Source organism: Cebus imitator, unplaced genomic scaffold (assembly GCF_001604975.1).
Source record: "Cebus imitator isolate Cc_AM_T3 unplaced genomic scaffold, Cebus_imitator-1.0 Scaffold18, whole genome shotgun sequence".
NCBI lineage: Eukaryota > Metazoa > Chordata > Mammalia > Primates > Cebidae > Cebus > Cebus imitator.
This window is the reverse complement of record NW_016107333.1, coordinates 17,095,010-17,108,773: the sequence shown is the minus strand read 5'-3', so window position 1 is coordinate 17,108,773 and position 13,764 is coordinate 17,095,010. Positions and strand designations below refer to the sequence as shown.

The following is a 13,764-nucleotide window of genomic DNA, read 5'->3' as shown; positions in this document are numbered from 1 at the left end:
AAAAAAAAAAAAAAAAAAAAAAAAAAAGAAAATTCATAGATTTTATTTTTATAACTTTTTAGGTTCACAGCAAAATTGAGCAGAAATTACAAAGTTCATATATTTCCATATACAAAGCTTTTGTTACTATCAACATTCTGTACCAAAATGATAATTGTTTTAATTGATGAACCTACTAGACACATCATCACCCAAAGTTTATAGTTTACATAGGTTCATTTTTGGTTTGTACATCCTATGAGTTGGGCAAATATGTAATGATATATATCCACATTATATTATTAAATAGAATAGTTTTACTGCCCTGAAAATCCTCAGTGCTTAACCTATTCCTCCCCTCCCCATGACCCAGTCTCTGGACAGAGATTCTTCCTAGTTAATCTTTAGAACATAACATAATATTTGACTCATAGTTGCCCCATTTTAATTAAGAGTTTTAACATGTGTGGTTTTTAGATGAATGAAAGAAGGAAGGGATAGATTGGAGAGTATAAGAGCATCTTGCTGACTAATGTTTTGTGTGTTTCAATATTGACTTATACTTTTCTATTGTACTCAGAAGACCACCCCAACCTTTTCTGTGACTCCAATTTAAATCCCACCTTTTTCATTAAATCTTAGAAGAGTGTGCTCTGGACACTTTTAAGACTTATTTTATGAGTCATCCAAGTAATTCTATGTGTCACACTTGAAATTTTGTTTTATGAGCCTGTGTAGGATTCCTTAGTGAGACTAAATTATATTTTTATATGGTAGGTAGAGTTTTATGATAATTCATCCTTTTGCATTTTATGAGGAAAAGATGCCTTGATAAATTCTTGTATTTCACTGGGGATTGTAGTTAGTGGTCAGGAACAGAAAAACTTCCTGGTCTATAAAAAATTCACAGTCTCAGTCTCTTTTGCAATCATTTCAGCTAACTGTCTAGGAAAGAAAATTATTGGGAACTAATTAGAAACAACAGAGAAGTAAACTTTTTTTTGGGGGGTAGATTTGAGCTTGCAGCATTTTCATAAAAAGCTATTGAGGTTTGCCAAATTGTTGTTAAAATAAAATAACTTTTATATGTGCTAGCAGAAGTTATTTATAGAATAATTTTCATCCTTTCCCAAGTATTTTAAACATTCTAAAATGGTATCTTTGATGTTATTTTGCTTTAATACAAATTTAAGAAGAAAATGTTATACATGTTGTTGATTTTCAAGTCATCTTTTCTTTATTCCCTCTCTCCTAATACTGAACATAAGAGAAGATTAATTTGGATTTTGAAATTTCATTCATTTAGTTTTGACCACATAGAATGCTATACTTATCCATCTTGTATTTATCTACATTATAAAAACCATTTGCACAAATTTCGGTTTTTCATCAAGCGTTGTTCACGAGGATGCTTTTCTAGTTTATGAGATTTCTAGGAAAAGTTATTTGAGGAGTCTTGAATTTGAATTTTATGCATTAAGGAGATATGAAACTCCTACTTTAATAAAGATTAATACTCAAGAGATTATTAGGAAAGCTTTAGCCCAATCATATAATAAAATTATATTCTTTTTAGTTAAGGTAAGCTTTTAGTTATTTATATAGTAGTAGCAGTCTTAAGAGCTATGCTGGACAATCTATTATTATGAATTGAATAATAATACTCTTGTCTTGGAACATTCCAGGGGGTGACAGTTACCATTTTAAAAAGAAACAAAGTATTTAATTAACATTATCTTTAAAATATACCACTGAGTGTATTCCTCATTATGATCTTGTAATTGGTAACAGTTTTAAAAGTTGAAATCTCAATTTATGTTCAGAAAGGTAATTTCAAGTCTTAAAAGGTAAACTGAGTGATTAGGTTCATGGCAGTTCTATTTTTATTCGCAGATAATACCTCTGAGGTAGCAATTACTACTCCAGGAACTAGTAACCATAGAAACAGCTCAACAGGCCCAACACCTGACTGCTCACCTCCATCCCCTGATACTGCCCTCAAAAATATTGTAAAAGTCATTCGACCCCAGGTAAGTGCCCAGAATGACATCATTTTCCCTATAATGTGTTTTTATTTTGAATCAATGCATGTACATCACTTATATTGCAATGCCTGGGCAATTTTATGTGGTGTGTAAGTGGATTTCTAAATTAAAAGAAGGGACTCAGAAGAGGTTGTTTGCTTCCTTTGAAGTTGGTGATAAACACTGAAATCTGTATTCGTTTTTGAAAAAATGAATTGTGCCTATTATGTGAAGTAGTGAGACTTAGAAAAATAGCCATTTCACATCATTTTTCTCTCACAACATTTTAATAATTATACTCCAATTATCGGGCTGTTACATACTTTCTGGTGTTTCCTGCTCCTTTGGCCTTTATTCCTCTGGACAGTGCTGCATGATTTGCGATTATTTCTCTGTCCTCCAATGCCAGTGATTTTTATATTTCTCTAACTTCTCTATCTTTATGGTTTCAACTAATATTGTCTGCATTTAATATTGTTCCTTGTTTTCCTCCAGTGTTCACAGTCCTCTAGGTAGTCTCTCTTTATTCTTTGTTCTTTTTTCCATCCCTGTCCCTTTCCTGTATGGATTTCTCTCTTTCCTCCTTTCTCTTTCAGTTGGACTTTCCAGTAGGCGGTTTGCAGGCAAGCTTTAGAAATATCATTGGGACAAGCTGTTCTGTGATATTTCATTGAAAATAGCACTTATAAAGCTGTTTGCATTATATTTTTGCCAACAGATGGACTCAGAACATGAAATTAGTGGTGTTCTCAACCTGGCTCATTCTGAATGGGCCTCATAAAATCCAAGACAGGGGGACTTTGGATTCAATCAATGCCATTCATCATCTACTTAGATATAGAGTATGAATAAATATTGTAGCCAAATTGTAGGGCAGATGTGACTTTTAAGACTATTTAGGCCTAAATGAGCAATAGTTGGTTTAATATTTTTCCTTCTTTAAGATAAGCTATTTTAGATCATTTTTATTATAATCTTCATCCTTATTAATAAAATGGCACTTAAATTATGAATATTCAATGCAGCTTATAGAACACCTTCATATAAATTGTTTCCTATATCCTTCATCAATTCAAGTGCAATTTGTGTTTCAGAGTTATAGATAAAGTTATTGGCACTCCAAAGAGGCTACATTGTCCAACTGATTTTGAGTTTCTTTTTCTAACTTTAGTATATTTGCCTCTTCCAGTCCTACTCAGAGGTTAGAAAAATCCTCATGAGGTTGTATAATTTGACACATATTTAGAATTAGGTTGTATAATTCCATCTTCATATGGAATATGAAAGTCGAGGAGCATTTAGGCACAGGTAATATTTGACGCAGTGACCCACTATGTGGAGGAGAAAAATGTTTTCAAAAATTTCTTCTGCTAGGTACAGTGGCATGCACTTGTAATCCTAGCTACTGGGGAGGCTGATGCAGAGAAACACTTGAGCCTGGGAGTTCTAGACCAGCCTGGATAACATAGTGACACCTTCATCTCATTAAAAAAAAAAAAATAGTCCTCTTTTTCAAGGAAATTTTATTGGGTCTATTTGCTTCAAGATAAACCTCACTAAACCCAGCTTTAGATGGTTTCTGTCTTGTTTGTTGACACTGGTTCTCTCATATGAAGGTAAACTCTGGGGTTATTGTGTTTCTAGTATATTTCTAGCATTTTAAAGCTATTTACATAATACATTGACCTATATATGTTAATAAAATTCATTACTAAATATACCTGTTTTTATACCAATATAAATTCTCTAATGTAAATGCATTTGGTCATTCAATGAAAGAAAAACATGTTCTTTTTATAGATCTATGATTTGAATAACTGAGGCATTATTTTCTAAATCCTTCTTTACATATTTTAATTGAGTGTAGGTTAGCTTGGTAAACTTTGAAGAAATCTAAAGGTAGAATTAAAGCCAGAAATTCCATCTTGACCCTATTCCTTGGTGCTGTCAGTACTTAAATATTTATCTTAGTAATGGACTCCACCTTTCTTAAATGTTATAACATTGCTTTAAGGAGAAAAACAAAGAAGTGAGAAAGTTAAGTAATTCAGGATGATGGTATTTAAATTAGAACCAATACAGACTGTATTTATGTAATAAAACAATAACAACTATATATCTTTGTTTTCTTTATATATAATTGCAGAAAGAATATAACCTCAGTTAGGCTACTCTTTCTTCCACTCTGGAGACATTGGTGCATGACTTATTTCTCCATTTGTGTTATGACCCCCCAGGAGGCTCCTCATTCATTGTAGAAAGGAAGGAGTAGAATATTCACATGGAAATAGAGGGGATTCAGATAGGACATGAGGTTTCAGGGAAGGGTTTGGAGACTAGAGGATGTGCATGGAGGATGGATGGATGGATAGAACAGGAGACTCCTGCTGTGTTCTGACAAATCACAGATGTGTCAGGGATGGAAAATGGTCAAGAGCTACTGTTCCAAAGAAAAGATAATTATTGGTGAGTTTATATAAAAGCATATATTTTAATCACACATTTAATACTCTAACATATTTGTTAATTCTGGCTTTCTATCTGGATATGCAAAAAGTGTGAAGTTAGATTGACTTATGGGTATTCAAGACCTTTTTTAAAATTAATTTTTAAAAGATTAATAATACAAAATGATAATTTTACTTTTAAAACTGGTGTTGAACTTTGAAAATAAAAATATGAATGTGACCCTTATTTGTGAATTTACACTTCTTTGCCTGACCATTAGCTGATGTGTTCAGTATTTTAGTGTGGAAAGAATGATATCGAATAGGTGAGGTAAAGGCAGAACTTTCATCTCATTCACTGAAAATAGATACTGCTTAGATGGAGCAAATTAGGTGCCTTTGCCTTTGCCTCTTGTATACCTTTATCTAGTTTATTTTCTTGTAACTCTACCTGTGAATGGAGAGTATCCATTGTAACCAAGGAGTCCTTGCTTTCAAGATGAGGTAGGGCTGATAACACATTGCATGTTTCTGCTTAGAGTGTTAATTACTTGGAAGCTGCAGGCTTTTCAGTGCTTTGCTGAGTTTGTTTTTATTCAGCATATGTATTAACTAAGTCACAGCTGTTAGTTCTGCATCCTGTGTTTGATATTTTTCACCTTTGTTTCTTTCATGTCTTAAAATTCTCTAGATTGTGAAACCATCTATTTTAAATTCAGACTGACTGAAATAGTTATATATTACTGTTTTCTCTTTCTCTCCAATATATTAGCCCACAAGGCTGAAATTTTCTACTTACTTATACTTAAATACTTGAAAATCTTTGAAATACAATATTAGGTAGGTCTACTGACATTCCAGTTATTTTCTTTTTACTAAATAGTTATATGTTACTTGTGTTGGCTTTGTTATTTAAATATTTCCTGGTGAAGCATCTTGTTTTTCTTAATTGAAGAATCAAATACACAGATCTTAAGTATATAGTTTGATGAACTTTATTTACATAGGTATAACGCCACTCAAAACAAAATATAGAGCATTGCCATCACCCCAGAAAGTTTCCTCATGCCCTTTTCTAGTTAGTTGCCCTCCTTCCTGCCTCAGAGGCAAGAATGTTTAATCACTATATATTAGAGTTGGCTATTCTTGGACTTTACGTAAATGGAATCCTACAGTGAGTATGTTTTCTATATGTGTACCACTGTTTGGGTTTCTTTCACTCAGCATAGTGGTTTTGAAATTAATCCATGTTGTTTCTTTCCTGATGAGTGGTTTCCCATTGGATTAATATATTATAATTTGTTCATTAATTCTCCTATTGATCGATGCTTGTGTTGTTTCCTGTTGTTTACCATTATGAGTGAATATGCTATGAATACAATATATAAGTCTTTTCACATAGATAAATAAGAGTGGCATTGTTGTGTCACACAGTAGATGAATAGCTAACTTTATAAAAACTTCCCAACAGCTTTTCAAAAAAGTTGTTCCGTTTTATAGTCACCAATAGCAATGTGTGAGAATTTTCATTTCTCCACATTCTCGCCTTTTAAACTTTTTTATTTTAGCCATTTTTCTGGGTGTGAAATGATTTCTCATTATGGTTTTAATTTGCATTTTTTCTGGTGACTAATGATGATGAGTATCTTTTTCTGTAGTTATTGGCAATTCTCATATCTTCTTTTGTGAAGTATCTGCTCACCTCATTTTTTATGGGCTTGTTCAACTTTCTAATTGTCTATTTGTAGTAATTTTTTTTTAGTTATACTTTAAGTTCTGGGGTACATGTGCAGAATGTGCAGGTTTGTTACATAGGTATACATATTTGTAGTAATTTTTTATAAATTCTTCTGTAACCCCACAAGATAGTGGTTCTTTGTCAGATGTATGCACTATAAATATTTTCCCCCACTCTGTGATTTGCCTAAACATTTTCTCAAGTGCCTTTGATGAGCAGAATATTTTAGTTTTTGTGTCATATTTGTCATTTTATTCTTTTATGGTTAGTGATTTTGTGACTTGTCCCAGAGAAGTTTTCTTGTTTTAGTTTTTATACTTAGGTTGATAATCCATCTCAGATTGTTTTGTGTATGGTGTGAGGTAGGGATCAAGATTTAATTTTTGCTACATGAAAAAAAAATGTTATTCATTGAGTTGAGTTAATAATTTAGTATTATTTATTGCTTTCACATTTTAATTGTTGTTGGCATATAGAAAGGCAATTGAGTTTTATATTAACATTTAATTTTTTTTAAAAGCTAGAGTAGTTTTTGCTTTTTAAAAATATAATTTTCATAGGGTTCTTTTGTGTCCTCTTAGAATAATGATAGTTTTACTTTTTTTCTAATATTTATGCCTTTTATTTATTTTTCTTATTTCTGTGACTATAATAAAATGATGCAATGAAATGCTAAAATCAAGAATTATTGCCTTGTTCCCTATCTTTGGGAAAAGTAGCCAATGTTTCCACATTAACTACAATGTAGGCTATTAGTTTATTGCATGTGTCCTTGGTTCTGTTGATAAGGCAGATTGCATTATTTTACTTTTCATGTTAATATAAATGACACTTGGCTATAATGTTTTATACATTTTATATAGTTTTGGGTGCAAGAGACACTTTGGATAAAGCATTAGCAGTAGATAGATGGATTAGATCTAAGGGAGCCGAAGATGACTAATGACGTGAGCCTGGTTGGCAGGGATTTTGGAATCATAGTAATAAAGATAGGAAAGACTTGAACAGATGTTTATTTTGATGAGGGAGAAGATGATATGATAAATTTGGTTTTGTAGACTTATTGAACATGACACATAATATATAAATTGGAAATATTGGTATGGGGTTCTGGAGAGAGGTGAGGGTTAAGGTAGAAATTTTATTCTAATTCATAAAATTTGATGGTGAAGAGAGATAGTACCAAAGACAGAATGCTGAGAAATGTTTACACTAAAGGAGGATAATTATATTTTTTGAGTGCCTAATATGATTTAATGTTCATGATTTTTTTTGGAATGGATATTATCTTCATTTTATAGATGACGAAGTTGAGAACTGGGAACTTAAGTAATTTCTTCACATATACTTTAGATAAAAGCCTTTAGCAAAAGAGAGAGAGAGAATCATTGAGAAAAATAAAATAAGAAAGACAAATGTGACTGTGGATATAAAGAAACAAACATTTTAAGGGATTAGTCAACATTGTCAAAACGTCCAGGGAGGTAGAGAAGAGAGACCAAAATGTCACTTTATTTGGCATTATGAGAGGAGAGACCTTCAACAATGCAGTTTCCTTTAGGTGAAGAAGGTGGAAGCTTAAGATGAAAGGAATTGAAGAGTAGAAAAAGATATACTGATTATAGACTAATCTTTTGAATAGTTTGATGGTAAAAGGAAAGAAGGCAGTATGACAGCATGTTAAAGGATGAGCAGAGGTGGGGAAAGAGTTTCTGGTTGCACAGAGTGAAAAAGAAGAGGCTAAAAGTTGACCGAAGAGACATGAGTGATGGATACTGAATTGTTAAATATTTTATTAGGAGGTGTATATAAATCTAATTAGTTCCAAAGTTCAAACAGTTAACATTAGCCGTTGACAGAACACTGTATTATTGGTTTGTGCTCTTAGTGGTGGTTTTAGCTAGATTGGTTTTTATACTTCTTTTCCTGTTTCATGATACACATCTAATCTAAAATAGAAGAGGGCTCTTGAGAAGTGACCCATGGTGGAGACAGAAGAAGAGGTGATTTTGGCATAATACCAAAGATAAGTCATCCAAATAGGCTTAATATTGAACAGAGATTTTTAGCATAATGAGCATAAACGTATATCCTAAGAAGAAGTCAATCTGGAAATTTTGAAATTCTGTACTGTGGTCTGAATGTTTGTGTTTCCCCCAAATTTGTATGCTGGATTCAAATCACCAATGTGATAGTATTAAAAAGGGCCTTTAGGAGAGGATTAGGTCAGATGGCAGAGCTCTCATGAAAGGGATTAGTTCACTTACAAAAGAGGCCCATCAGAGCTTGTTCACCTTTGCAACGCATGAGGACACAGCAAGAAGTCAGCAATCTGTAGCCTGAAAGAGGATCTTCACCAGAACCCAACCAAGCTGGTAACCTGATCTTGGACTTCTCAGCCTCCAGAACTGTGACAGGTCCCTTAACTTTATGGTATTTGTTAATAGCAGCTGGAAAAGACATTCCCATTGGCTTTATATGTTCCTAATACCATCCAAACTTTACCACTTACTCAAAATATCACCCTAAGTGGAATTAAACAGAATGAAATAACATCAGGTTGCCTTCTTTTGCAGCTAAGGAGGGACCATAGAAAAAAGAAGCAAAAAAGCTGTAGAGGTAAAGAAAATAAAGAGAAAGGTCAAAGGCCCAGAGCTCTCAAGACACTAAAGGAGATACTGGAGGGAAAATGGAGTCATTACTGAACACCTACTCATAATGAACTTTGTTTAGATCAGGTGCCTACTCAAACTGAAAGAAAGAATATTTTGAATATTCTTCTGGACCTGTGTGTGATTAATGAGCAAACAATAAAGCAGTTTAATAATAAGCCATAGCACTTCTCCCTGCCATTATTAAGAGTTTAGAACTGGGGTTACATAAAATTCTTGCCAAATCAAGAATAACATTTTTCTGGGCACTGTGGGGTTATAGAATACATATGCTAAATTTTAAAATTAGAAATGAGAGTGGGTATGTAAAAAACAGAGGCATATAACTTGGAAAGAGTACAGAATATTGTATTGGATTGCAGCAAAAAATAGATAAGGAATAAAAAGAACTTGAAAGAGATAATTTTCAAAAATATTTTTATTATTGAGTATTGAGCAATTTATTCCAATGATTATGTGTTTCATTTGTTTCTCATTAAAATTTTATCAGGCAGGTATATTTTTCCTTATTTTACTGATTGGGCCCGAGGCTTAGAGAGATTGAATAATGTTCTCAGTGTTACACAGCCACTGACTTACTGGAAGATCTCTGATTTCCTAACTCCAGTAGTTTTTCCATTAATGCTAATTAGCTCATTAGGTAGAAAATAATCGAGGTAGAATATTGATATTCTAGGAGGATGAAGCTTCAAGAGACAAAAATAGTTTTGAAAAAGGAGGCAGATGGAAACATAGACGGCCAAAGTACGTAGCCTGAAGGAAGGAGCCAAATAAGACTGTACGTAGCCTGAAGGAAGGAGCCAAATAAGACTGTATTCAGTAATTTCCAGACTTGCAACAAAAGTTCGTGAGAAGAGAAAGCTAAAAACAGAAAGACAGTCCTAATAGAAAATAATATTGGGTAAAACAAAGAGCAATTTGGAAAGAAAAAAATGAGAAAGAAGTCAACAGGACTTAACAGTCAATGTAGACAAATATGAATTGTCGAAATAGTCCTTGACAAATATGAATTCCCTGGGAAGCTTTTTAAAAAAATGCCTGAGTTCCACCCCTGACCAATTAAATCAGTCTGTCTGAGGGAAAGTACTTTTAACCTGGTATTCTTGGATAGGCTATGGGAGGGTCTACTCAGTTTCTGAAATTATATGCAAAATTTTGCTTGTAGGTGCCTTTTTAAAAGGAATTTAGTTCCAATCTTTCTTCTGTCACATGCACTCTGTATTACCCTTCTCACTCTCAATTTTTCAGCAAAGTGAGAATGGTATTTGCCTTGCCTGCTTCTCAGGGGTGTAGTCAGACTCAAACCAGATAAAATGTGCCATGGTGCTGTGTAAATTGTAAAGCCCTGTAGTGGCCCAACTTGTTATCATAATGGTGATGAAATCATGTTTGCCTACAATTGAAATAAGGCCTTTGAGAAGTAATGTTCTCTCTGTCTCATCCACAAGTAACTCTGATGATGGCAACTGTAGCTTTTAGAAAATGTATTTGGGAACATTTTAAAGTTCTCTAAATCACTGGAATCTATTTAAGACAGTGTTGGCTACGTACAGTGTGATACTCACTGTCAATCATCCACTATAAACTGTATCTTCCATTGATGATTAAAATCACCATCAGTCCATATAGTGGTCATGCCAATTATATGCCAATGGAATATTATTCATCCTCACTTCTATTCATGTGATGAAATTCAGGTGAGTTTGTTCTACAGAAATATGGAAAATTATTTGTTATTTGTCACTTTCTATATGTAAAATTTTTTTTTCATCTTTTTTCCTAAACATGAAATGGAATTTTTTATATTTTGGGCCCACATTGTCATTAATAGCAAGACTATATTAATATTGTGTTTTCTTTTTGTTATTCAGGGTTTTTTCTTCCACATGCATAAAATTCTCAGTGGGTGTCATTGTTTGGCTTGGCTCTTTCCCCTAGAGTATGTCTAGACAGTCTGAATAAGAATGCATAGATTCACATGTACCCTTGACACCTAAAATAAAAATAGAAGATAAACAAAAGGAAATTGAGTTTAGACAACTTGAAGTTTTGGAAGAGATGCAAATGAATTATCATAAAGATGAAGAAATGTTGATTAAGTAGACATTTAATATAAAAGTATTTTCATGTCACGTGAGTGGCTAAGAATAGGTGTTCTATGAGAATAATGAAACTAAATGTGATTATTAAAATGATAATAAATAAATAAAAATATGTTCAAGGATGTTCATTCTACAGATATTTATTGGAAACCTTAATGCCAATTAGTAAAGATAACTTATTAAATAAACCATAGTATATTCATCAAAAATAAAACACAGCCCTTGTAGATATATATGTATTGGTCTGTAAAGCTAGTTAAATTTATTTAATTAAAAAAAGGAATGCACTGATAGAAAAAATTCTTGGGAAAAATTTCCTTGCAAAATGAAATGATCAGAAAATAGAGTTGGCATTATTGATTTAAATATCTTAAATGGCAGACTAGAATTTGAAATATAGTCTTATCCTTCCCTTTAGGTCACTTGTTATTGACTGCACAGGGTAAAGTTAAAAGTCTCCAATTACATCTTCCTCTAAGTTCAAGTTAATCTCTTTGACTACACAATTAATAGTATACCTACTATATGAATCTGAACCTGATCCTTCCAAATCCCTAATCTTGCCTGTTCTAAAATTCTGTAATTTAGCTGTGAGAGTATCACAGAGGACAGCATTACTTTATTTATTTATTCATTCTTTTATTCAATAAACATGGTTGAGTGCCTACCATATGCTGGGCATCTTAAATGGTGATTTGAGTATGAAAATGACTAAAATATGGATTCTATCCCAAAAGAACTTTTAACCAATCAAAGGAGACTATGCTCTAAATAGATAACTTTTAGATTTTCACTGTTGAAGTTCATTGATCCAATGCACCAGGGATCATCCTCAGACCTCTTATCAGTCCACATTCACTCCCTGTGTGTTCCCCTCCAGTTCCAGAGCTGATTTCTCTGAAATTTATATTCCCAGGCCTGCCTACTTCCCTGAACTCCAGGCTCATATCCAGTAGGCTACTGTAAATCTCAATGGCATGTCTTAAACTTAACCTATATAGCCCTACAGTTTGCATTTCAGTTAATAGCAATTCAAGATTAAAAACTTGACCCCATCCTTGATTTCTTTCTTTTTCTCACACCTCAACATCCATTCCATCAATAAATCCTCTTGGCCAGTAGTTCTCAATGTGTGGTTCAGGACCCCTTAGCAGGCTTCAAAATCCTTTCAAAAGATCTGTGAAGTCAAAATTATTTTCATAATAATACAAAGACATTTTGCTTTGTTCTGCTTTTATTTGTACATGAGTTATAAATGGAGTTTTCTAGAAGCTATATGGTAAGTGATGACATCATACCTCTGATGGCTAAGGGAATGTATACTTGTGTATTCTTATGTTTAAAGAAGTTTTAGTTTTAGTTTTTACATAAATATTAACAGATATGACCCTCATGAACAAAAAATCTTTAGTGTTATTAATTTTTAAGGGTATAATGTGATCTTGAGACCAAAAAGTTCAAAAATCAGTCCTCTAACTTTTTATAAATATATCTGAATCTTACCATCTGTCCTCTGTCACTGTCGTATGAGCCACTAACATCTCTCACCTAGATCTTTGAAAAAGCTTCATATCTTGTTCCTGGCATTGATCATTGTGCTCTTGTCCTTTTGTAACTTGGCCACATATATAAATCAGATTACGTTATTCACCTGCTCAACCTTCCAATGTCTTCCCATCTCACTGAAAGTAAAGGTGCATGACATCCAAAATAATCTAACTGTCTATAACCTCTTAACCCATCTCCTGCCATTCTCCACCTTGTTTAATGTATACTAGCCATGTCATCTTCCCAATATTACCTTCGATCAGCTACACAGCTCCTGCCTTAGGTTCTTTGTACTTATCATTGAATTGTCTTGACCACCTTTCTCCCAGAGACTTAACACTGCTAATTATCATTCTTCCTTCAGGTCATTATTCAAATACTACCTTATGAGAGATGCCCTTTTTGACTATTGAATATAAAGTAGCTACCACTTTATTCCCTGTCTCTGTTATGCTATTTTCTTTTATAACAATTTTCACTCCTGAATTAACATTATGTGTTGATTTGTTCAGTGTCTTTCCACCTGGAATGGATATTCCATGAGAATAAGAACTTCTTTCCTTTATGTCTTCCTATCTTCCTTCCTTCCATCTCCCTCTTTCCTCCCTTTAGTTTTTATAAAGTGCTCAATTTCAGCACTTAGAATAGTATGTGGGTCACAATTGGCTGTCAATAAGTATCACTTGAATTAGTTAAGCATAGTTGGGGAAAGGGCAGTGAAGACCATTCCAGAGAGGGAATGCTCAAATTGACCTTTATGTTTGAATAGGGGTTAGACAGGTGAAGTCTTAGTTCATTTTGTGTCATCATAATGAAACACCTGAGATTGCATGTTCCCTTAGTTCATTTTATGTTACTATAAAATGAACTAAGAAAAGGAGCTTATTTAACTCACACTTCTGCAGGCTGGGAAGTACAAGAAGTGTCGTGTTAGCATCTGCCCAGCTGCTGGTGATGCATCACAACATGGCAGAAAGTCAAAGGGAAAGTGAATACATGTGAAGAGGCAAAACTTCAGTGGTGTCTGGCTTTATAACAACCACCTCTTGTGGGAATTAATCTATGCCCGTGAGAACTAATCCAGTCTTGGCAGACTGGGAACTATCAGTATTGCTAGAACAGAACCAAGTCATTTATGAGGGATCTGTCTCATGACCCAAACACCCCCTACTAGGCCCCACCTGCCAACACTGCCACATTGGGAATCAAATTTCAATCTGAATTTTGGTGGGGACAAACTAAGCCATATCTACA

The 13,764-nt window shown here is 33.4% G+C and overlaps 1 protein-coding gene across 16 annotated transcripts in view; it reads left to right on the top strand.

The window, feature by feature from the left end:
• Positions 1 to 13,764, top strand: part of ANKS1B (ankyrin repeat and sterile alpha motif domain containing 1B) — a 1,267,908-nt gene that overhangs the window by 529,454 nt on the left and 724,690 nt on the right. For all 16 annotated transcript variants that reach the window (XM_017511074.2, XM_037734055.1, XM_017511056.2 and 13 more), the window contains exon 11: positions 1,873 to 2,009. In XM_017511074.2, coding sequence (XP_017366563.1) covers positions 1,873 to 2,009 — 137 coding nt within the window. The remainder of the gene's footprint in view (positions 1 to 1,872; positions 2,010 to 13,764) is intronic.